Below are 26686 nucleotides of genomic sequence, written 5' to 3'. Positions count from 1 at the left end.
CGAATGCGTCGTCGGGAGGAGGTAATTTTAACTAGACTCCGGATAGGGCACTGTCTTTTTAGCCATCGACATCATTTAAGCGGCGATCCTCCCCCACTCTGTCCCCACTGCTCTCAGCTGTGGACGGTAAGACACCTTTTAATTGAGTGCCCCTATTTTAATCCGTTACGCTCCCGTCTACAGCTATCGCCTGATCTATCGTCGATTTTAGCAGATGACACGCGCTCAGCCAACCGCGTTCTCCAGTTTATTAGTGCCAGTGAAATGACGTCAGTCATTTGAAGCTTTTTTTTGGGGACTACCAACCACTTTCTGTAGTGGATTTTTAAGCCTTCCTTCTGCTTTTAGTTTCTCCAATTTTGTGACTTTGTTCCCATTGCTGCTGGTTTTCAATTTCGGTTTTTTCTGTTTCCTAAGTCACGGGCTGGGCGAAGAAAAAAAAAAAAAAAAAAAAAAAAAAAAAAAAAAAAAAAAAAAACACACTCAGAGCGACCTTTACAGAGTGAAGTACCTGTCGATGTACATGCAGATTTTGTGTTCTGCAGTTCGACATGTCCTTGGAGATGCAAATGGACTTCCTCTGGCCACAGAATGTCCCATGGCTATTTGTTGCCCACGTCCATGCAAACAAGAAATTCCAGAGTGAACTTTTCTCTTACTGACAGGTCAGTGGGATGGAAATCATGAACATGGGTGATTCTGTATAGATAGCAATGCAGGATGTTTCATAGGATTTTATGCACCTTGCTAGCACAAATGTCCACTGTTTGGGCAATTCCCTGTGCATTGCATATTTGCACATCACCACTCGACACCTCTTGCAGTGCTGTGTCCACACCTTCGGCAGATGTTGGATCAACTGCATTCCTCCCTCTGCCACACTGCACTTCAAAAAGACCTATCTTTTCGAATGTTGTAATCGTTTTCTCCAGACCCTTAACAAACATCAGACCAATGACTTTTTTTCTTACCCATGAGTGACCAGATGTTCTGCAGGGTTACTAGTGCACATTCACTGTTCTTGTAAAAGAGCTTTACCAGCAGCATGCCATCCTTCATGGGAACAGTCATATTTGGCATCTCGGACACAAACTGAGCAACAGCCATGTGCAATGTTCACATTCTGATGCTTACAGTGCCATCTCTTGGCCAGACTTTTGTTAAATATTTTTTGTTCCATGACATTTTCCCCTGTGTCAGTAATGTGCAGTTCAAATGTGACGTCATACCAACAAGTTATTCTTTTTCTACAGCATTTTGGAACTGGAACTGTACATTGATTTCCAACACAGATTATTCTGGTCTTGTTGCCAGGGTGCCACAATGCACTGTTTCTCTTTAAATAACTGTGCGAGCTTAGATTTGCGTTTGCGTAATTCGTCATGGGTGTAACTTTCTGCAGCTGAAATAGCAAGTACATGACCATTGTTCAGCAGGAGAAGCAGACTTTGTACATGATGTTCCTTTCAGCAAATATTACTTTTTAAATAAACACAAATTTACAGCTCTGAAGATAATCTCGCTATGTGCAAGAACTTCCTGGATCTCAAACTTTACAGTATAGAAAACATTACTTGCATGGACATCTTGATTTCGTACATCTGCTCTACTGTGGGATGCCAGCTTAAGGAGAATACACAAAGTCCACTCATTGTTCTTTTGACAGCCACATGCATATCATTCACCATCTCTCTATCTATGCCCCATGCTTTGTTAAACACCTATTATGTAGAAGTAACATTCAATCAGGTGCTGGAAGGTTTCTTGGAGAATGGCAGTCCATTTCTCATGGAGTGCTGCACTGAGGAGAGATATCGATGTCAGTTGGTGAGGCCTGGCATGAAGCCTACATAACAAAACATCCCAAAGGTGTTTTATAAGATTCAGGTCAGTACTCTGTGCAGGTCAGTCCATTACAGGGATGTTATTGGCATGTAACCACTCTGCCACAGGCCATATATTATGAACAGGTGCTCGATTGTGTTGAAAGATGCAGTCGCCATCCCCAAATTGCTCTTCAACAGTGGGAAGCAAGAAGGTGCTTAAAACGTCAATGTTGGCCTGTGCTGTCACAGCGCCACGCAAAACAACAAGGGGTGCAAGCCCCCTCCATGAAAAACATGACCACACCATAACACCGCCACCTCTGAATTTTACTGTTGGCATTACACACGCTGGCAGATGACGTTCACCAAGCATTCATTATACCCACACAATGTCATTAGATTGCCACATTGTGTACTGTGATTTGTCACTCCACACAATGTTTTTCCACTGCTCAATCGTCAAATGTTTACACTCCTTACACCAAGTGAGGCATTGTTTGGCATTTACCGGCATGAGATGTGGCTTATGAGCAGCCACTCGACCATGAAATCCAAGTTTTCTCACCTCGCGCCTAATTGTCATAGTATTTGCAGTGGACTCTGATCCAGTTTGGAATTCCTGTGTGATGGTCTTGATAGATGTCTGCCTGTTACACATTATGACCCTCTTCTACTGTCGGCAGTCTGTGTCAGTCAGCAGACGAGGTTGGCCTTTATGCTTTTGTGCTGTATGTGTCCCTTTATGTTTTCACTTCAGTGTCACAGCAATAACAGTGGATCTACGGACGTTTAGGAGTGTGGAAATCTCGCGTACAGACGTATGACACAAGTGACACCCAATTATCTGACCTCGTTCAAAGTCCATGAGTTCCGCAGAGAGCCCCATTCCCCTCTCTCATGATGTCTAATGACTACTGAGGTTGCTGATATGGAGTACTGGCAGTAAGTGGCAACACAATGCACCTAATATGGAAACCGTATGTTTTTGGGGGGTGTCCAGATACTTTTCATCACATACTGTAGCATGTAACATGGCGGTGTGTAATGTAACATGTAAGAACCAGCATGCTCTAATTGAGTTTTGAATTCAGAGAGCTCATCCACACATGGAGCACCCTGTCCTTCAGCATGACAATGCCGTACCCTGCACGAGCACTACAGCATCAGCAACAATCCGACATCTTGGTTTTACTGTCATAGATCATCCTCTATACAGTCCCCACTGGCCCTATCCGATTTTCACCTGTTTCCAAAACTGAAAGAACATCTTCAAGGACTTCACTTTGATGGGGAGGGACAGTGAAAGCAGAGATGAGGTTGTGTCTCTCCCAACAAAGTCGAACATTCTACAGTCATGGTGCCAACAAATAGGTCTCTCATTGAGAGAAACATGTTCATCATCATACTGGCTATGATGAGAAATAAATATGTAAAAAAGAAGAATAAAGGTGTAGAATGTTAATAAACTTTGCTGTATTTAATAAGCTTAAACAGGATTTTGAAAATCCTTGGAAGGTTTCAGTTTCGTATACAATGAATTTAGCAGTGAATTGGTGGTTATGTATTCCGGAAACTTGGCAGTGATATCCTGTTTGGAATTTTTTTTTCCCTATAACTGCAGTAGTTACTTCTGTAATTAATAAAATAGTTCACCATTTTATACTTTTGACCTCTTTGTTCTAAGGAAGTGTTGATAGTTCATGGTCCTGATGTAAATATAACTCATACACATTCTATTTAGTTTTTCTCCTTCAACATGGTGTATATTGCCTGCATTAATAGCAAAATTCCACTGTTTACAAGTTTGTTAAAAAAGTCTGTTAGTGAGAATAACCTCAACAAAATAATAGTTCGTATCTTGAACTTCCGAATAGTTGCAGGGAATCAGTCAGTTGTAATCCTTGCTTTCTTTTTTTTCTCCCCCCCCCCCCCCCCCCCACATACACACACACACACACACACACACACACACACACACACACACACACACAGCCACCACCACCACAGCAAGGGGAAACTACAGCCATAACTTTTCCCGAGGACATGCAGGTCTACTGTGTGGTTAAGTGATGATGGTGTCCTCGTGGTTACATATTCCTAGTCTGACCTCTGGGTAGGGACTACTGAGGGGGATGTTGTCATCAAGAGAAACAGAACTGGTATTGTACCTATCAGAGCATGAAATGTAAGATCCCTTAATTGGACAGATAGGTTAGAAAATTTAAAAGGGTATATGGATAGATTGAAGTTAGATAAAGTGGGAATTAGTGAAGTTCAGTTGCGGGAGGAACAGGACTTCTGGTCAGGTGAATACAGGGTTATAAGTACAAAATCAAATAGGGGTAACACAGGGGTAGGTTTAATAATGAATAAGAAAATATGAATGCGGATAAGCTACTATGAACAGAATAGTGAACGCATTATTGTAGCCAAGATAGAGACAAAGCCCACACCTATCACAGTAGTGTAGGTTTACACGCCAACTAACTCTGCAGATGATGAGGATTTTGAAGAAATGTTTGATAAGATAAAATAAATCATCCTGACAGTTAAGGGAGCCAAAAGTTTAATCGTGATGAGGGGACTGGAATTTGTTAGTAGTAAAAGGAAGAGGTGGAAAAATAGTTGGTGAATATGGACTGGGGGAAAGAAATGAAAGAGGAAGCTGCTTGGTAGAATGTTGCACAGAACATAATTTAATCATCGCTAACACCTGTTTTGAGAACCATTGAAGAAGGCTGTATACGTGGAAGAGACCTGGAGGCACTGGTATGTTTCAGAGTGATTATGTAATGGTTAGACAGGGATTTAGGAACCAGACTGTAAATTGTAAGACATTTCCGAGAGCAGATGTGTACTCTGACCACAATTTATTGGTTATGAACTGCAGATGAGAACTGAAGAAATTGGAAAAAGGTGGGAAATTAAGAAGGTGGGGCCTGGATAAGTTAAAAGAACCAGAGATTGCGGAGAGCTTCAGAGGGAGCATTATACAATGATTTACTAGAACAGGGGAAAAGAATACAGTAGAAGATGATGGGTAGCTTTAAGAGATGAAATAGTGAAGGCAGCAGAGGATGAGATAGGTAAAAAGACAAGGCATAGTGGTACTCATTGGATAACACAAGAGTTATTGAATTTAATGGATGAAAAGAGAAAATTTAAAAATGCAGCAAATGAGGCAGGTGAAAGGGGGAATACAAACATTTAAAAAATCAGATTGACATGAAGTGCAGAATTGCTAAGCAGGAATGGCTAGAGGACAAGTGTAAAGATTTAGAAGCATATTTGACTGGGGAAAAAATAGATACTGCCTACAGGCAAATTAAAGAGGTCTTTGGGAAAAGGAGAAGCAGCTGTATGAATATCAAGAGTGCACATGATACACCAGTCCTAAGCAAAGAAGGGAAAGTTGAAAGATGGAAGGAGGGTCATTAAAGGGAGATGAGCTTGAAAGCAGTATTATAGAAAGGGAAGTGGACATCGATGAAGATGAGATGGGAGATATGATACTGCTTGAAGAATTTGACAAAGCACTGAAAGACTTTAAGTTGAAACAAGGCTGCAGGAGTAGGCAATATTCCATCAGAACTACTGATAGACTTTGGAGAGCCATGGCAAAACACTTCCATCTGGTGTGCAACATGTATGAGACAGGTGAAATACCCTCGGACATTCAAGAAGAATGTAGTAATTCCAACCCCAAAGAAAACATTTGCTGACAAGTATGAAAATTACCAAACAGTCAGTTTAATAAGCCATGGTTGCAAGATGCTAACAAAAATTCTTTGTAGAAGAATGGAAAAACTGGTAGAAGCAGACCTTGAGGCAGATCAGTTTCAGTTCCGGAGAAATGTAGGAACACACGACGCAATACTAACCTTAAGACTTATCTTTTAAGATAGATTAAGGAAAGGCAAACCTACATTTAGAGCATTTGTCGACTTAGAGAAAGCTTTTGACGATGTTGACTGGAATTGTCTGTTTGAAATTCTGAAGGTAGCAGGGGTAAAATACAGGGAGCAAAACGCTATTTACAACTTGTTCAGGAAGCAGACAGCAGTTCTGACAGTTGAGAGCCATGATAGGGAAGCAGTCGTTGAGAAGGCAATCCCCAATGTTGTTCATTGTACATTGAACAAGCAGTAAAGGAAACCAAAGAAAAGTTTGGGGTAGGAATTGAAAGTTCAGGGGAAAGAAATAAAAACTTTGAGATTTGCCAATGACATTGTAATTCTGTCAGAGGCAGCAAAGGACTTCAAAGAGCAGTTGAATGGAATGGACAGTGTCTTGAAAAGAGGATATATGCTGAACATCAACAAAATCAAAATGAGGCTAATGGAATGAAGTCAAATTAAATCAGTTGGTGCTAAAGGAATTAGATTAGGAAATAAGACACTTAAAGTAATAGATGAGTTCTGCTATTCGGGCAGCAAAATAACTGCCGATGGCTGAAGTATATAAAATGTAGAATGGCAATGGCAAGAAAATCATTTCTGAAGAAATTTGTTAACATTAAATATAAATTTAAGTGTCAGGAACCGTTTTCTGGAGTTATTTGTCTGGAGTGTAGCCATGTATGAAAGTGAAGCATGGACGATAAACAGTTTAAATAAAAAGAGAATAGAAGCTTTCAAGATGTGCTGCCACAGAAGAATGCTGAAGATTAGATGGGTAGATTATGTAACTAATGAGGAGGTACTGAATAGAATTGGATAGACAAAGATTTTGTTGCTAAACTTGATGAAAAGGATGGATCAGTTGATAGGACACATTTCTAAGACAAAGGACCACAAGTTTGGTATTAGAGGGAAGTGTGGGTTGGTAAAAATGGTAGAGGGAGACCAAGAGATGAATACAGTAAGTAGATTCAGAAAGATGTAGATTGCAGTAGTTATTTAGAGATGAAGAGGCTTGCACAGGACAGAGTAGCATGGAGAGCTGCATCAATCCAGTCTTCGGACTGAAGACCACAACAAACAATGTAAATATTGGGCGTATCAGCATTTTGTAGTTGGCACTTAGTCTCTTATGATAGAAGTATGGATTTAAAATGTCGCAGAATTAAAAAATAACATCGATTAGAAGCACTTACATGGGCCATAATTTCAATGAAAGTGCTTCCATTTACTTCTGTTTATGTCCAGATAAGTGAAACATTCCACTCACTCAAAAATCTTTCCATCAAGGATTACTGTAGGGTGTAAGGGTTGATTTGTACCGCTATACATATACTTGGTCTTTCCTTCATCAATTTTCAAGTCCATCTTCTCTGCACTCAGTTTTAGAGCTGAGAATGCACTTTGCAGATCTCTTAAATGTTCTACTCAATAGGTCTAAATTATCTGCATGTACCAACAATTGTACAGACTTATAGTACTTGTCTGGATACCTGATTCACACAACACAATTTCGAGTGCCAAATTGAAGAGTAGCTGGGAAAGCTCACCCAGTTCATGTGATAGCCTAGACTGCACTTGACAGCATGCTGGGGGTAGTCACCAATTTCCCAGGCATCTGAAATTCCCACTTTGCCTTATAAAGTTTAACCTGCTTTATTGTGTCATATGCAGATTTGAAATCAGTGAAACTTGGTGCACACCAGTATTAAATTCGTTGGTCTTTTCTGCTAGTTGCTGTGGCCTCTGTAGTTGCCGCATTAAAATATATCTACTGTCTTGTGTATCAGGCACACTACCCCTACATGCCATTTTTCTGGCAACTCTTCCTTTTTCCATGTGAGCCACAAAATCTTGTATACCCTGTGATTTATCTCAACTCCACCAGCTTTGAATAGTTTTGATGGTATATTATCAATTCCTAGTGCTTTATTGTCCTTTAGTTGGGCAATTTCTTTGCATACTCTTCCTTGAGAGAGATGAGGGACTATGGCCTCATTATCTCCTTCTGAGTTCATTAGGATCTCTTCTACAGGAGGCTCTCGAGCATCCAACAGTTCACTAAAATACTCTACCCAGTGTTCCAATATCTCTTGGTCATGAGTTAGTAATTTGCCATTTTTACTTTTACGTACACTACTGGCCATTAAAATTGCTACACCACGAAGATGATGTGCTACAGACACGAAATTTAACTGACAGGAAGAAGATGTTGTGATATGCAAATGATTAGCTTTTCAGAGCATTCACGCAAGGTTGGCGCCGGTGGCGACACCTACATCATGCTGGCATGAGAAAAGTTTCCAACCGATTTCTCATACACAAACAGCAGTTGACCGGCGTTGCCTGGTAAAACGTTGTTGTGATGCCTCGTGTAAGGAGGAGAAATGTGTACTATCACGTTAACGGCTTTGATAAAGGTCGGATTGTAGCCTATCGCTATTGCGGTTTATCGTATCGCGACATTGCTGCTCGCGTTGGTCGAGATCCATTGACTGTTATCAGAATACGGAATCGGTGGGTTCAGGAGGGTAATACGGAACGCAGTGCTGGATCCCAACGGCCTCGTATCACTAGCAGTCGCGATGGCAGGCATCTTATCCGCACGGCTGTAACGGATCGTGCAGCCACGTCTCGATCCCTGCGTCAACAGATGGTGACGTTTACAAGACAACAACCATCTGCACGAACAGTTTGATGACGTTTTCAGCAGCATGGACTATCAGCTCGGAGTCCATGGCTGTGGCTACCCTTGACGCTGCATCACAGACAGGAGCGCCTGCAATGGTGTACTCAACGACGAACCTGGGTGCACGAATGGCAAAACGTCATTTTTTCAGATGAATCCAGCTTCTGTTTACAGCATCATGATGGTCACATCCGTGTTTGGCGACATCGCAGTGTACGCACATTGGAAGCGTGTATTCGTCGTCACCATACTGGCGTATCACCTGGCGTGATGGTATGGGGTGCCATTGGTTACACGTCACCTGAGACTTTATCTGTTCGCATTGACGGCACTTTGAACAGTGTACATTAGATCCCTGTGAAACCCTCCATATCAGCAGGATAATGACCGCATGTTGAAGGTCTTGTATGGGCCTTTCTGGCTATGGAAAATGTTCGACTGCTGCCCTGGCCAGCACATTCTCCAGGTCTCTCACCAACTGAAAACGTCTGGTCAATGGTGGCCAAGCAACTGGCTCGTCACAATACACCAGTCAGTACTCTTGATGAACTGTGGTATCGTGTTGAAGTTGCATGGCCAGCTGCACCTGTACACACCATCCAAGCTCTGTTTGGCTCAATGCCCAGGCGTATCAAGGCCGTTATTACAGCCAGCGGTGGTTGTTCTGGGTACTGATTTCTCGGGATCTATGCCCCCAAATTGCATGAAAATGTAATCACATGTCAGTTCTAGTATAATATATTTGTCCAATGAATACCCGTTTATCATCTGCATTTCTTCTTGGTGTAGCAATTTTAATGGCCTGTAGTGAGTTTTTCCAATTGTCTCCAATTCTTCAGTCTGTTTTCTTTTCCATTCTCTTTTCTTCTTCTGAAATCACTGTGACTGTTGTTTAGTGGTTGGAAGCTACTGCAGATATGAGCTGGCTGCACTTCCCAAGGGTCACATACAAGTCACGCCACGGGTATACCTACTACTGTATCTTTTGTGGACACTGTAGCCTCTCCACTAAAATACATCTCCTATCACTGCTCAACAATGAGACTGGCAAAACAATGGTAGGTATAAGAGTTCTGTACAAGGGAGGCAGGAGCCAGGAAGAACTCGAGGATCTACACTCGTCACCCGTACTGACAGGTAGAGGTGCGACTCGAACTGAAATTAAAACTGATCCAGTGTGATGTGTTTCACTTGTAGGGAAGCCTGCTGTGGCTCGTGTCAGGGGTATGCAACTACGGAATGGTAGGGTGTGTTAGTCATCAGTAAATCAAATGTACAGTGAATAGTGGTACCCCATAGGGAAGTGGTGGCAGGGGATGAGAAGGAACACCTCGTGTGCTGTGCATTTGTGTGCCAGATGGCCTCATCAACATATTGCAGAAGCTGTTGATGCAGTTGCTATGAGAACAGTGAGCTGCGGGCAGGTGATGATTGAGGAGAAAATTGGAACAAGTGATAGCTGTTGCCAGGGTCTCCAGCTTGTAGTGTACCGTGAGATTCTTAAGAATAACATGTTCCACTATTATCTCTTAGATCTGTGTGTGCCATTTCTGGTGTTTGTGCAGATTCTTGGAAAGAGAAGTGAACTGTGAACATCATTAAGGGGAGGCAGCGATTGCTCGTATCCACCTGATGTGGAGGCCTACTTACGGTTTGAATTTGCAGCTTAGTGCCTATTCTGTTGTAACATGTATGAACGAGAGCCTCTGCTAGAAGCCTAGCTACAGGAGAGTAGAATCATAGCGGTCTGTATATCAGCAACTGTATGTGTTTATGAAAGAAGCATTATATAGAAGAGTTTGTTAAGAGTGGTTACATTATTTCATAGAGAGTTGGAGTAGTTGTGTACTCTCTTACAGCCCTCGATCCTGTGCAAACTGAAATGAAGTCACACGGCCAGAAATAGTGGAACTGCATAGCAGATCCTCTGCAACAAGAAAGTACGAGGCAACAGTCAAGACTGAATATGTTAACATTTATTATGAACAGCGTCAGGGTGGCAGATCGTAAATGAATTGTTTGGAACAGAACTACCGCAAGAACCATCAATTATTTTACTTCAGGCTCTGAGACATACTGAGGTCATTCCGGTTCCTGGCAGAGGAGATTGAGGAGAACAGTCCTGCTCTCATGAGATTTCAGCGAAGTTCACAATCTGCAACATTCCAACCAGAACTGATTGTATCCCCTCTGGTTATTAGTTGAATGGAAGAGTTAAGCCAGAGACTTTGAAGATTATGTGAGGAACTATACTGCAACTTTCTTGACTTGGGCCATAGGTTTGAATACTGGGGTCCCCCTGAATGTATGCATGGGGTGCACACAAAGGTTTATTGTTATTATTATTATTATTGTTGTTGTTGTTGTTGTTGTTGTTGTTTTAATCTCTGTTTGTACAACCTTGATAATGATACCCGTAAGAGATTCCAAAGTGTTTTTGTGATGCCCCTCACATATGAGACTATTAAAAACGTAATGATGAACTGCCAGAGTATTTGCAACAAAGTTCCAGAGTTTGAAGTACTCCTAAAAAGTAGGTAGTTCATTCAACAATAATGAGAAATAGAAGACCGACCCAGATGGCTGCGTGTGTTAGCATGCCACTTCTGGGATTTGGGTAGGCTTGCTGGCCCGTGACTAAGTTAATACCAGGCAGGGAATGCACATATGGCCTCAGTTATACGGTCTGCAAACATTTGGAAAACGTTCACACACTTCCACAAGAGAAAACAGTAAATGCAGACAGTTTGGTCACACAAATTCCTACCTGGGACGGGAAAGTGGTGATGACAAGAAGGGCATCTGGCCACCATATACAGCTGACATTTCCAACCCAATGTTGACTCTGTGCAGATACAGGATAAATGCCAGGAAAGAGGAGGAGGAGATTAATGGGAAATTGAAATATTGTATTCTTCGCAGAAGATCAGAAACTCATGTCCACCAGTGGGGAAACTGGAGCTACTTGTGACTTTTTTGGGCAAGACTTGGCATAAGGACAGATGCAAACCTATAATTTGACCCTTCTAGCGACCACCAGACTCACTGGAAACTTTGAAGGAACATCAGCCCACTAGTACATTTGTTCTCCAGTCATAGTTTCATTAGATTACAGAGGTGAAACAGAAGATGAAGATCTCTTTAATGTTCTACAACTAACTTATTGGGTGTTGTGACGGAATATTATTTCTTGAAATAGAGAAAATTTGGATGAACTGAACTGACCAAAACTTCTGTCAGCTTCATCATGTAATGTAGTGATGATGATTCGAACTACATCATAGGTACACCTACAGAAAGAGGACAGAACGTAGCCAGTATCTCTTTTCCATATCTCTTAGTTCTCACAATGTAGGTTGTGATGACAGACTACTCTGTAGCATACCCCAAACTTTGCTAGGTTGGAAGATAACAATTTGGATAAGAGTTAGCGAGAGGACATTGAACACTGAAATCTGATATTTTTAGTGTATCTTGCTTTCAATCCTAGCCAAACCTCAAATGGGTCCCAATAAGTGACATAAATTTTGTTTATGTCCTTGAGCACTGGTTCAGCAAAGCTTAATTTCAGAAAAAACAAAAATTTTGAATTTTAGCCTTAGAAATCTTTTAATGAAACAAATTTTACTCCCTGAATTTGGCATCACACTGCTACCTGGCCTTAAGATTTATGTGCTTTCATGAAGTTTGCTATATTTTTGTCTAGATTTTTTGCAAATGCTCTTCTTGTTTTAGCTCAATCTCTGAAGCATCGGAAAGTTACACATTACGGTTTTAAATTTAGATACGATATCAATAATGTGGACAAGGATGATCCATTATCAAGAGAAATTCCCAGGGAATGTGACTTTATAACCTCTCGATTGAAAGAGAGGGGTTATAAGAAAGATATTTCTTTCCCAGACCAGCTTACGGTGAACCAGTATGCTCCTGGTCAAGGTAATGTATATTTTCAACATTCTTTAAAGTTTCCGTACTAAGCTAAACTTGTTCTTTATTTAGTAATGAAACTTGTGATTTATTTTACTGTGCAACAGGTATTCCACCTCATATTGATACGCACAGTGCCTTTGAAGAGCACATTCTGTCCCTTTCATTGGGTTCTACTGTTGTGATGGAGTTCGAACATGTTGATGGCCGCAGCACCAGTGTACTTTTACCTCAGAGGTCTTTACTCATAATGTCTGGTGAGGCAAGGTACTGCATGGCATTTGGTGTTCTTCTCATTATATTTATTCAGAAGGCAGTAAAATAACATAAATTTATATTTGAATATAAGGATAGGTTCCTGCTCACATAACACAAGAGGCACTGAGCACCTGAGTACCATGCAAAAAGGATGATGTACTTGTGTGTGTGTGTGTGTGTGTGTGTGTGTGTGTGTGTGTGTGTGTGTGAGAGAGAGAGAGAGAGAGAGAGAGAGAGAGAGAGAGAGGTGGGGGGGGGGGGGGGGGAGTTGAAGGATCTTTATTCAAAAGATAAGAGGTTTATCATATCCTCTGTTCTGCACCTCTCATACCAGATGAATAAGTTTCTATCCTGATACATATATATTAAATTCAGTCTTGTACTTCCAACTGATATATAGTTTCCTATTTTGGTCTTGTTATAGATATGCATGGAAACATGGTATTACTCCAAGGAAGACAGATATAATTCACTCTAAAGACGGGGGCCTTACAGTGATGAAACGCGGGACTCGAACATCTTTAACATTTCGTAAAATCCTAAAAGGAGACTGCAAATGCTCTTTTCATAACTTTTGTGACTCTTTCCAAAAGACCAACAACTTGCAACAGCAAGGAAATGAAGAACTGGCATCACAACTAGAAGAGTTACATGTGCATCAGGTGATTACTCTATCATCATCCAGTTAAATGTTTGGTAGCAGAAAATGTCATAGTTTATGCTGTCATCCACGATTTCCTCTCTCTGGTGATGGCATATTTTCAACCATTTGAGGTCTGTTTTTGAGCAACAAATTAATACAGCTTTTCTCTTCCACCATTAACAATGAACTCAGCAGTGCAAAATCTATCAGAAATAATTCAGAAGTTGCGCTCGCCCCATCTTCTGTGAATAGCATTTATAAGATAGGGCAGGTGTTGTGCCAAATTAATCTTAATTCGTATGATGTTTCTAATATTTTGACAAACATCTTGAAGTTCTGTTTTTTTTTTTTTTTTTTTTTTTTTAGTTATCATTATTAATTTAGTTATTAATTAAATATGTATTTTCAGACAAACATTGATGAAATAGCAAAGCTGTCAAAGGTTTCTATGTTCAGGTCTATGAAAAGATAGCTAACCACTTCAGTGAAACACGCCATAAGCCTTGGCCTAATGTCGTTGCATTCCTAACATCTCTACCTCGTGGTGCCATCCTTGTTGATGTAGGATGTGGTAATGGAAAGTACCTTGCACATAATTCAGATGTATTCAAGGTAGGTACCTGTGTTCTAGTGTGTTATCAACCATATGATACATTGTTGTGTTGCTGACTGGATATTTACTTATCTGGAAAGCAGATGAAATACTGTGGCTGGAAATGGGCCAGACCGTATTATCTAGTTTAATGGCACCTATGAGTTTATAAAGTAAAGAAACAAATCTTGATCTGAAAGTGAATTACATTATTTTTGTTTTAAAATTTCATATCTATGGCAATATGAGACCTTTATCTGTAACACACTACTGTTAAATAATTTTAGGTTGGTTGTGACCAGAGCATCAGCTTGACGAGAGTATGTCAAGAAAAGGGATTTGAAGTCTTCAATTGCAGCTGCCTTAGGATTCCATTGCGTTCAGACATTGCTGATGGATGCATTAGCATTGCTGTGATTCATCACCTTTCCACACAGGTAACTTATTACTCACATTTTCAGTGGCTGTCTACGTGTTACAGTTTCCATAACAATGATAGTTCATATAAGAATATGTTTTAAAAATTTATTTAAGGAATCATGAAATTTTAAGTAACACATCAAAGTCCGTACATTCTCAGCTGAAAGTAGGTGTAAGTAATGGAAAGTAGTGCAACACATTGTGAAATGCCCATTATTACAATGTCAGATGGAAAGGGGCCATCATAGTTGGTTGGCTAAAATGGGGTGCCTTTTTTTATCGCAATCTCCAGGTGACGCATTTGCTGCCACACTTTGTTTCCATATTGCTAAAGTGGTGGGATATCAGATCTGTCCCTGCTTAACTTGCCCATAGGAACGGCAGTGGGGGTGGGGGGTGGGGGGGGGGGGTGGGGGGGGGACTGTGGGACCAGTGAAATGGGAAATGGACGGGCTGGACAGGCGAGGCGGGTGCCCTGCCAATGGCCCAGTGATAGCTGACAGTCGAGCAAGGCCCAGTGACTTGTTCTTCTGTTGGGTAAGGGACTACCACAGGTGGCAGCTGTTGTATCCTGTAGTGATTTGTGGCTTCCAAGGCAGAAAACAGGGAAAGGAATACACAACAGTATTTAGACAAGAATTGTTTACTTAATTTCAATGGGGTGCAGTGGAACACAAGTGCAGGCAAGACCAGTGTACAGTCTGGAATAATCCAAGTCTGTATTAACACTGTAGTATCAATAGAGAGGCTGAGTATCCATAGTAGTAGTACACATAACTGAAGGGACCAATGATAACTTGCAGTGGCCTGTTATACTACTCTCCAGTAGCAGTGCTGCCAGCGCTGGATGGGCGAGGGGGGGGCGGTGTCTGTGTAGCCTGTCTGCTGTCAGTGGGTAGTAGTAATCAAATATCTGGTGCCAACCTCTGAAATAGGAATTGATCTGCCAGCATGGTGTCTGTGGTGATTAGAATTGTTTTGATCTCCATAGGTTCCCTGACAGTCTATTGTCACATGGTTTCCAGAATCAAGTACCAGTTACAAGTGCAGGGTCATGAAAAAGACATAAAACTCCACACTGAAAGCATGTATGTTGCACACACATATATGTACAGTATATACAGAACTGAAGTGCCTGCCTCGGCAGAGAGTTCTCCTATTTCTGTGTAAATTGAATATTCTTGCAAATTAAAATGTTTCATAAATGAGTAAGTCCCAGAACACTACAGAAGTATGAAATGTCAAAAGCTTCTGATATTTGACATTATTTTTGCTTATTTCCACCATAAATCATAAATTATTTCTAATGAAAGTTTGTCGTGCTGATTTTAAATATGGAAACTGATTTGCTCTTTGTCAGGTTTCGACTATAATGAAAAAAAATAATATTTTTTGTGCAACATTGTCCATTGGAATTTTATTCATTGTTTTTGTTTGTGTTTTGATATGTATGCAGTTATGTAACAGACAAATCCTGTCAGAAGACTTTTACACCATTCATGATGAAAGCATATGAACCATACTTTGATTCAAAGGTGTTTACTGACAAGCAGTGGGCACCACAGTTCCTCTGTTTGACATTTGTATGCATCTTTTGCGATTGTTTAAAGAACGTGAAGGATAACAATGTGTGGCATTTGGAATCCGTATGATATGGCACGAGTCCAGACATACGCTGTCGATTCTGTCACATACGTCACCAGATTCTCGTACCAAACCTGTGCATGTTTAAAGTACCCAGACATTCTCTCTGTTTCTACACCAGTTCCATATGGTCTCTTTGTTTGTTCAGCCTTGCAAAATGCACAGTTGATGAAAAATGGAAGTAAGTAGTGCTCTTTAATTTCCTTCCTACAACTCATATTCTGTCTACCAAACTGTTAAAGATATCCATTAGATAAATGATGTGGAACTTCCCAAGTTGTACTAAAGTGTCTAACATTAATAAAAGGCCAAGCAGAACTACTTGGTTTACATCATAATGAGTGTCATTTGCTTGTACCTGGTACAACTACTCCCAGTTTTGGCACAGACGTGAGACACTTATTTGCAATGAGTGGCACAGACGTTCAGTGTCTTACGTCATGACTTGGGGTAAAACACAGTGGTGAAGCATGGTGATAGTTCATTGATTCATCTAAGAATTTTTGAGGCAGTATTATTGCTACACAATGGCAACAGATATAAGCGAGTGCCAGATGCATAGGTATACAAAGGAGAGGTATAAAAATGTGTCATTATTTCTTGAAAATATATACTATCGGAGTAAAACTGGCACATCTATAGTGACTTGAAAGTAATTGATATTCTCATGTGAATGCAGATAGGATGCACCAAATACTGCTGTTCCATCGCAAATAGACAGAATGCACCCCCTCATAATAAAGAAAAATGACACTGTATGGTTCTAGAGACCTTTTCAAGTCTCAAACATTTATGATGTATGTATGCAGACTGAAGTTCTGAATAAAAATTTGTACCAAGGCTTGGATTTGAACCCAGGTCTCTGACTACAAACCTGTTAAATATGAGTGGACTGAAGCATAAATGGGAATTTGGATCGAAGAGGGAGGCGTGCTAGGGTAGTCCGTGCAATTTTGGAAAGCTACTGTGCCAGGGTGGCATAGTGCTTATCGCATCTCCCTAGTGAGCAGGAGACCCAGATTCAAATCCCAGCCCTGGTACAAATTTTCATTTGGTGCTTCAGTCTGCATATATACAGGGTGGTCCATTGATGGTGACCAGGCCAAATATCTCATGAAATAAGCATCGAACAAAAAAACTGCAAAGAATGAAACTCGTCTAACTTGAAGGGGGGAAACCAGATGGCACCATGGTTGGCCTGCTAGATGGCGCTGCCATAGGTCAAACGGATATCAACTGCGTTTTTTTTTTTTTAAGTAGGAACCCCCATTTTTTATTACATATTCATGTAGTATGTAAAGAAATATGAATGTTTTAGTTGGGCCACTTTTTTCGTTTTGTGATAGATGGCACTGTAATAGTCACAAACGTATAAGTACATGGTATCACGTAACATTCCACCAGTGCAGATGGTATTTGCTTCATGATAGTTACCCGTGTTAAAATGGACCGTTTACCAATTGCAGAAAAGGTCGATATTGTGTTGATGTATGGCTATTGTGATCAAAATGCCCAACAGGAGTGTGCTATGTTTGCTGCTCGGTATTCTGGACGAAATTATCCAAGTGTCCAGACTGTTCGCCGGATAGTTACATTATTTAAGGAAACAGGAAGTGTTCAGCCACATGTGAAACGTCAACCATGACCTGCAACAAATGATGATCCCAAGTAGGTGTTTTAGCTGCTATCGCGGCTAATCCACACATCAGTAGCAGACAAATTGCGCGAGAATCGGGAATCTCAAAAACGTCGGTGTTGAGAATGTTACATCAACATCGATTGCACCTGTACCATATTTCTATGCAGCAGGAATTGCATGGTGATGACTTTGAATGTTGTGTACAGTTCTGCCACTGGGCACAAGAGAAATTACGGGATGATGACAGATTTTTTGCACGCGTTCTATTTAGCGACGAAGCATCATTCATCGACAGCGGTAACATAAACCAGCATAATATGCACTATTGGTCAACGGAAAAACCACAATGGATGTGACAAGTTGTACATCAGCAACCTTGGTGGGTTAATGTATGGTGCGGCGTTATGGGAGGAAGGATAATTAGCTCCCATTTTATTGATGGCAATCTAAATGGTGCAATGTGTGCCGATTTCCTACATAATGTACTACAAGGTGTTTCACTGCATGACAGAATGGCGATGTACTTCCAACATGATGGCTGTCTGGCACATAGTTCGCGTGCGGTTGAAGCGGTATTGAATAGCATATTTCATGATAGGTGGATTGGTTATTGAAGCACCATACCATGGCCCGCACATTCACCGGATCTGATGTCCCCGGATTTCTTTCTGTGGGGAAAGTTGAAGGATATTTGCTATTGTGATCCACCGACAATGCCTGACAAAATGCGTCAGTGCATTGTCAATGCATGTGTGAACATTACGGAAGGCGAACTATTCGCTGTTGAGAGGAATGTCGTTACACTTATTGCCAAATGCATTGTAGTCGACGGACATCATTTTGAGCTTTTACTGCATTAATCAAGCTGTAACAGCATGTGTTCTCATAAATTATAAGTTCTCAAAGGTACATATATCACATTGGAACAACCGAAATAAAATGTTCAAATTTACCTACGTTCTGTATTTTAATTTAAAAAGCCTACCTGTTACCAACTGTTCTCCTAAAATTGAGTCATATCTTTATGACTATTACAGTGCCATCTATCACAAAGCGAAAAAAGTGGTCCAAATAAAACATTCATATTTCTTTACGTACTACATGAATATGTAATACAAAATGGGGGTTCCTATTAAAAAAAAACAAAAAAAACAAAAAAAAAAACGCAGTTGATATCCGTTTGACCTATGGCAGCACCATCTGGTTTCCCTCTTCATGCTAGACAAGTTTCGTTCTTTGTAGTTTTTTCGTTTGACGCTTATTTCGTGAGATATTTGTCCTGATCGCAATGAATGGACCATCCTGTATACATAACATAAAAAAGAAATCACTAATCAGAGATAGAAAGCAGACAGGAAATAAATACTTCCTTAATGTGCTGTCAGTTGATCATGTCAAAGGTGTCATGCTATCATTTCTTTAAAGTTGTGCCTCACGAATAATTCCCTAAGGGACTCTAAACAGAGACTCAGATGTTGTGAAACAAGTGACTTTTTTCAGCCACTAGTAATTAATGCAGAAATGCCACCTGTTATCATTCTCCTTCTTGAGGACTACATAGAAAGACCAATGACTTTCTGACAGGTAAATTATGTTGTCTTGTAGCAATCGTCTCCAGTTCTTAGTGAATTAGCCATCATTCAGATGACGAACCCACTAGGAGCACTGACTGATAGGCATTGATATTGTGTTTCACTTTGAGTCTGTCTTGTCACCACACCAGACAAAAATTGTCGCAAAATGCCCAACATTCACCATTGATGTTTCAGTCAAGCCAGGACCTGTTAAATGTGAATAGAAGATTCATCCAGTGTTCAGTTTGTAATGGTAGCAAAGTTTGATTTTCCACCAGTGGCACTCTTAGTTTACATTCCTAGACTGGTTCAACCATCCTTATGCACTTAACTTTAGAGATGAGTTCCAGCTGCTCATTACAATTGGTGACCCAGCATCCTCCTTGTGCATATTTCTTGATTTTAATGGTCACTGGCATACAGATTTCTTTTGTGAAGCTGAGGTCTTTTTTTGTACTTGACTAGAGCTTCACAGTCTGAGAATCCAGACTATTAACTAGATTTCACCCTGATGATAATGGCAAAATAAGTGTGTGTTCAATTCAATTTATAACATTATCCAGAGCAGTGGTTGTTGTATGAACTTGTATGAGTCTCTTCATCAATCTGGAACTCCAGTCCCCCACTTTCGATGAAAGCCTGTAATTTCTGGGTCAATTCCCACTCAGCGATAACTGTATATTTGTATTCTGGTAAAACAACAAATTTGAAGGGCTGTGTTCTCCCATTAACACCTATTCTTACAATACAGGTTGCTGTTAGTTGGGCTTATTTTTGACTTGCAACCTTCAACACAGTGATTTTTGAATCTAGAACATACCTTCTTCATCTGCGAATGATGTGCATCTGATATAATAGAAGTTGATGATCTGGAATTGACTAGTGGCTGGATAGGTTGGTCGATGGTGGTGATGGTGATGGTGATGGTGATGGTGATGGTGATGGTGATGGTGATGGTGATGATGATGGCTATAATGACGATGATGGGATTTCTCAACATCTTGGAAACTGTTGTCTGTTGAGGATTGTCATCTCCTGCAGGCTCACCTCCAAAAATGGCTACCTTGTTTAGTTTTTTATATTAGTGGCTAGAACATCTGTATGACAACAGGGAATGATTGATTATGTTGGAGAATGAGCTCAATGTGCTAAGCTTCGCCTTGTAGTCTTCTGCATTTGCCTAGCATGCCTAGCATTGTCCTGTTGTTTGACATCTTGCAGCATAATATGTGTTAAACTCTCTTATTCTTTCGTTACAGCAGTGCACAAAATCCTTAGATATTCACCAGGAAAAGATATCAATGTGTCGCTCTTAGTTCTCCATAGGTCAATTTTTCGGCACTGCTATTAAATTGACGAAGGACCCGGTTCTATCTGTATTCTTGATAATGCAGGATGTTGTTTCACGAGTGTGACATAAATCTGTGGAATCAGATTACATTCCTCCATATTGATCTGGCTTGTAGAGAGTGGTGCAGATGATTGACAAACCTCTTCGTGTTTAGTGATGTCACTTCCTCCTGAATTGGATACACATTAAATGCTGCTTCTTCTAGCCATCTGAATTTAACATTAACAGATGTCAGAAACCTTCTTATCATCTCTTGTGCATCTATTTGTCATATTAATGATGCGGAGTCCTGAAGAGCTTCTGTGACTGCTGTCTATATGGAAGCAGCATCCCCTGAAGAAAGGACATAGTACAGCCAGCCAGAGTGAATTTTCACTCTGCAGCAGGGTGTTCACTCACCAAAAACTTCCTTGCAAATTAAATATGTATGATGAACTGGAACCCAAACCTGGAACTTTTTCCTTTCACAGATAAATGCCCTACCAACTGAGCTATCCAGGCACAACTGACCTTCTCCCTTCATTCTTTTAGGAGTGCAGTCTCAAGAGGTATCCAGGAAAACTTCTGTGAAGTGTGGAAAGTAAGATACCAGTACTGGCAAAAGAAAAAATAAGGGCAGATTTTGAGTTGAGTCTCGATAGTTCAGTTGGCAGACCATTTGCCCCACGAGAAGCAAAGATTGCAGGTTGGAGTCCTAATCCAGCCCATGGTTTCAATCTGCCAGAAGTTTCATACTCAAAGTATTTTTAAAATGTTTTGAGAGCACTCACAATAGCAACTGGTCACCTGTTATAAATATTAAATAGGGAAACACTTTTGTACTCTTCTGCAAAATATTATTTAATTGATCATGAACTGGCTTTTGTGTTCTTAGGCCACCATTAGATGACAACTGAGTGTCGCAGCTATAGAAATTTTGGACAACTGCACAGATATTTCTGATATAGCTACAGTGTTTGTATAGAAAAGTATTAGTTTTTTACATGCAGAAGTTGTTAGATTTAATAAAACACAGAAAACATTACATTCAATAACAGATGAGTACTGAAGTTGAATTTATTATTGTAATCTAATTTGCATAACTGAAACTTAAGTTTACAGAGGCAGAAAAAGAAATTTCTTTGGTCATTTAGAACTAAGCCGGCATTTTGTGTCATATGTTTGTTTATTTCAAATATTTCCAGATGTTTCTTATGCATTTGTTAGGTTAACACCACTAAATTCAACTTTATTTCCAATATGTTGCTAAATGTAGTGATCTCTGGGAATAAAAATGTAATAATCTTCTTCGCAAACACCATATCTCATTATGTTATATACTTTCTATCTCCGGATCAGTAATACCTGTGTAGTCTGACATAATTTTCTCTGTGGCTGCAACATCCAGTTGTCAACTGACAGTGGCCTAAAAAAACTGAGAGCTGGTTTGTGAACACATAAATAATATCTTGTGGAACATAAGGAAAGTATGTTGTATTTAATATGTTGCCATGTTCTGTCAAGAACTGGTATAAACATTAGTTGATATAATCTACTACATTGATATAGCCTGAAAACTGTATTGCTTACCATGTAAAGTTCTGATTCAGCATTTAAGGGTAATTGCATCAGCTAAATTTATCTTTGAAATGAATGAGCCTCCTGTTAACTTAGCCAATACCTTTCTGGATGCAGAGTATGACAACTATTAACGTCAGATTCAGCATTGATATATACTTTAAAATTGTTACAAATCTGTATTGTACCACATGGCTTTTTAATTACCAATGTGAGCATCACCCATTGATTCATGCAATTGATGTTGTAACACCTGATGCCTCTAAATGTAATTGTCCAGACGATGAAGTTCTGCTTTCCATCATAGCAAACGCATGGAAGGATTACCTGAGTAAAAGCAAGGAGTTTTCAAGATTAAAGCGCTGCAAAGTTTTGGGTGCAGCCCCAGTTATAATAAAATAAGTCAGATTATTTCTTACGTAAATTATTAAATTCGTCGATAAAATGCTATTAGATATGATAAGTTAATCCTGTATTTGAAAATCAAAGCTAGTAAAGGTGTCTAGACCAAAAATCTTAGTTGCTGGTGGTGAAGATACTGCAAAAAGCATTACTGATGTACATAAATGTTAATAGTTGACATAAGCTGTTAACCTTATTAAAGCAGTAGGATGATTACTGTACATTACTAAATGAGGATTATTCGCCTTCAAAGATGATGAGCTGATATGTCAGTACTTCGACATTAATTAGGGATACAAAGTATTTGGGAAGCTCTTAAAAATCCACATTCATGGGTTGATCATCATTTCAGGTGGATTTGTTGTACTGACTGGTGGCACCTGTTCAGTGTGGTACTGTGCCCTGACAAAACCGTTGGGCTACTTGCCCACATTTGTTGCAAACAAGACACTTAGCAGTTTGCTGAGGAGAATTGCATCAGCTACAACTAACGAAAGAGTTGGTCTAGAATTGCTTTACCAATGCTGTGCTTTACGAACTGTCACCACAATTAATGCAACCAATACTGCCAGAATTGGAGGAGGAATTTATAACTATATGTTGTCTAGCCAAGTTTGTGTCCACATATGTGTGGTGGGACTGCCATGGAAACTACAAATGATGATGGTGTCGAGAATGGACTTTTGCCCTATCTAACTCATCGGGTGCATATGGTGCAGTTAACAAATCACTATCAGTGGCTTCTTGCGCTGCTGTTGCAAGTTCAAATGACTGATATAAACCACGACCCTTGCATAAAGTATAATCAGATTTTCTAAGAGCAGTAGCCCAAACTCCTGGTTGGGAGATCACACGAATGGGATGATCATGTGAGATTGCTAATAGGAAGACATAGACTTGTTGGGAAATTGCATTGCATTTGTAAATGCAATCACGTACAAGAGTGGTGCTATGAACTGTAAGTAGAGCTCCAGTGTTTGACGTACTTATCAAGTAGATGTGTGAACAGAAATTGAATGAATTCGGAGGTATGCTGCTAGGAGCAGAACAGGTCAGAATAACAGAAATGCTCAGGAAACAGATGGAATCCTTTGAAGAAAGTTTCCACAAAACTCTCTTGGGTAAACTTACCAAAACTGTATCAGAAGCAATTGTGCAATCATTGTGCTTACACCACATATATTTTGTGTTGGTATCATGAGAATGAGATAAGAGGGAGCAGGTACACGCAGAGACAAACAAGCATTCATTTTTCCCTTGCTTAATACATGAAGCGAATGCAAAAGAAAACTGACAGTATTGGTACAATATACCTTCTATCATACATTGTACAGTGGCTTGTGAAATATATATCTAGACGACACTTATCCTTTCCCTGCTTTCCAAGCTCTGCAAACTCAATTCCACTAGTTGTCCCATTCAGTCTGGTTACAAAGTTTCTACAGAAAGCATGTGTTTATTTAATAGCACTTTCAACCAGTTATCCTATGTCTCCCTTCGTACATCAAAGATACTACTCATTTTCTCCAGCCAGAGCATGATTTGTGTCTTTACCACCAGACTCCTTGTCACATTGGATGCTGCATCCCTGTACACCAAAATCCACGTGCCCATGGCCTTGGTGCCACACAGTTCTGCCTTTCATACCCAAACCCACCACCTCTTTTAATTCTTTAGAGGCATCACATTCTGAACTACAGTTATATCTTTTACAGAGGCTAAATCTCAAACAAATCTGTGGACCTGTCATGGGTATCCACACGGCTTCATATTATGCTGCCTTTGTTTATGAGCTAGCAAGAAGAATTGTTCTTATCTACGCAACACATAAAGCCCCCTGCCTGGCGTAAGATTCATCAGGTGACATCATAAGATATGGACCTATGTCAAGAACAGTGTCTTCACTTTGCTGTAGAATCACAACAGCTACTCTCAAATCCATGTTGAGTTGGCCTCATCAAGTTGAAGAACTGCCTTCCTAGATATTGATTTCCACCTCTCAGATGGCACAATAAATGTTCATATCAAATGCACCAATCACCAACAGTGCCTACATGTTGACAGATGTCATTCATTCCATGTCAAAAAGTACCTCCCCTTTCTGTGTTGGAATTCTGCCCCTTCTCCCTTTCCTTCCATTTTTTAATGCAAACAGAATATCTGGAGATAGCAACAGAGGTGAGCAGAAATAAAAATAAGATAACTTAGTATTGCAATTAACAGAGAGCATACAAAGGGTTCAGTTTTGAATTGCACAACTGTTGCTGCCACAGCCACATTCAGATAATGCGGAACTGATAACATTATCCTATTCTGTGCCTAACTGCCAATCACTTTGTTATTAACTAAGGTGCACTGTCCCATATTTCAAACATAATTCATTGAATATTATCTCCCCCCCCCTCTCTCTCTCTCTCTCTCTCTCTCTCTCTCTCTCTCTCTCTCTCTCTCTCTCTCTGTACTATAATGCACATTGTTTTTGTTCACAGGAACGCAGATTAAAAGCTTTGGAAGAAATGGCAAGAATACTAAAACCAGGTGGACGAGCATTGGTGTATGTCTGGGCAAAAAATCAAGAATGTGGAAGAGTAAAATCAAATTATCTGAAATTTACTAGTAAAAAGAAAAATAAATGTAAGAGCAGTGAAACAAGTATGATAATGAGTGGTGCCAGTGATACGGAACCTGAGTTAGTAGGTGTTGGAGATCATCATAGAAGTCCTGATTTTGACCCTTGTGATTGCAAAGGTCATTCCAAAAGTGAATCAAGTTGTTATAATCTTGTAGCTGATAGAGATTTTAACAAACTTTCACAAGATAGCTGCACCTCTGAGCTTTCTGTTAATAACACTGAAAATGGCTCGAGCAAAATTCTGAACTTGTCAGAAATTTCGAAAACTACAGAAACATGTCAGTTGCCAGAATTACCAGTTCACGTGAATCGAACTCAGTTCAAACACTCAGATGTTTTTGTGCCGTGGAAGCTAAAGCAGTCTCAGAGTAGTCAAGCACAAACTGTACCAGTGTTGTATAGGTACTACCATGTATTTGAGGAAGGAGAACTAGAAAAAATGTGTGCATGCGTGGAGGGCATTCGTGTTATCCGTAACTATTATGATCAAGGAAACTGGTGCATAATATTTGAAAAGATCTGACTCTCTATAGCAGATCACACTGTTGTAATTTTACAACTGAAGGGTTCATTGTTAGAACATAAGGAAACTGTTGGATCCACTTTCATATGAAGGCTCTGATTTTTTCATGAAGTTATATTGATATATGAATGCAAAAATTGGTTAAGTATAAAACAAATTTTGATATCATTTTCCAGTGCCTGTTGTTGGCTGTGTGCCATTGTCAAGTAACATCTCTTGCTGTCTCATGCCATTTTTTTCCAGTTGGAGCAGTCACTCATCACCTGCAGATTACTTGACAAGTTGAAAACTAGGTATTGAAAAATAAAAATTGGAGCCAAACAGACAGTGTTTCCTTTTCCCATTATCATATTCCACCAGTCATATTCTGTCATTAAGGAGTTGCGGAGTGAGTTAAGCTACATATTAAAAGGAAGACAGGCAGAAACTACTATGCTTCTGTATAGTATACCAACAATCAGTAATGACTATAATGGTAAGCTATCGACATTGTAAATTATGAGAATAACTTCTTGACTGTGAGTAAGAGCAAGACAGTGGCAATGAAGATGAGTAGGACACATACACGCGTGCACGCCCGGACACACACACACACACACACACACACACACACACACACACACACACACCTCTACCTGTGTAGTCTCATATCAAATGGTGAAAGTGCCAAACTAGAAGTTTTGAACAGAGTAACAAAAGAATCCAGATTCTTCCAGAAAGTATGAAACCTAATCTGGAACAAGGGAATCCTTACAGATAAACAGACTGTATATAAAACCAATCTCCTGCCAATCATGATGTATAATCTTGTCATAAATAAGAGAGAAGAGAGTCAAATATGAGCATGTGAAATGAAAGTCAGCTCTAAAAAAAAAAAAACCATGAGAGACAGAATCAGGACTGGATATGTAAGGAGACCTTGACCAGAGAAAGTAGGAGTGCTGTGAGATTGAAGTGGTTAGGTCATGTGAAGCAGGTGCACCCAACTTGAACTCCGCATCAGTATTTGGAGATGGAGGTTACCAAGAAAAAGACCCATGGAGCAGCCTAGGAAGAGGTGGGGAGACTAGGTTAATGAAGAGCTCAGGAGGAGAGGAGTAGCGTGGT

The 26686-nt window shown here is 40.1% G+C and overlaps 1 protein-coding gene across 1 annotated transcript in view; it reads left to right on the top strand.

Moving 5' to 3' along the window:
* The window catches only part of LOC124622056 (alkylated DNA repair protein alkB homolog 8), a 40016-nt gene extending 14116 nt beyond the window's left edge, over nt 1-25900 (top strand). The window contains exons 4-9 of the mRNA XM_047147622.1: nt 12150-12353; nt 12452-12611; nt 13027-13264; nt 13702-13857; nt 14125-14274; nt 24914-25900. Coding sequence (XP_047003578.1) covers nt 12150-12353; nt 12452-12611; nt 13027-13264; nt 13702-13857; nt 14125-14274; nt 24914-25579 — 1574 coding nt within the window. The 3' untranslated portion in view covers nt 25580-25900. The remainder of the gene's footprint in view (nt 1-12149; nt 12354-12451; nt 12612-13026; nt 13265-13701; nt 13858-14124; nt 14275-24913) is intronic.
* Nucleotides 25901-26686: the final 786 nt, after the last annotated feature.

The sequence above is a fragment of the Schistocerca americana genome, chromosome 7 (assembly GCF_021461395.2).
Source record: "Schistocerca americana isolate TAMUIC-IGC-003095 chromosome 7, iqSchAmer2.1, whole genome shotgun sequence".
In the NCBI taxonomy this organism is placed as follows: Eukaryota; Metazoa; Arthropoda; class Insecta; order Orthoptera; family Acrididae; genus Schistocerca; species Schistocerca americana.
Note: the sequence above shows the minus strand (reverse complement) of the source record. Positions and strands in the feature narration are given on the sequence as shown.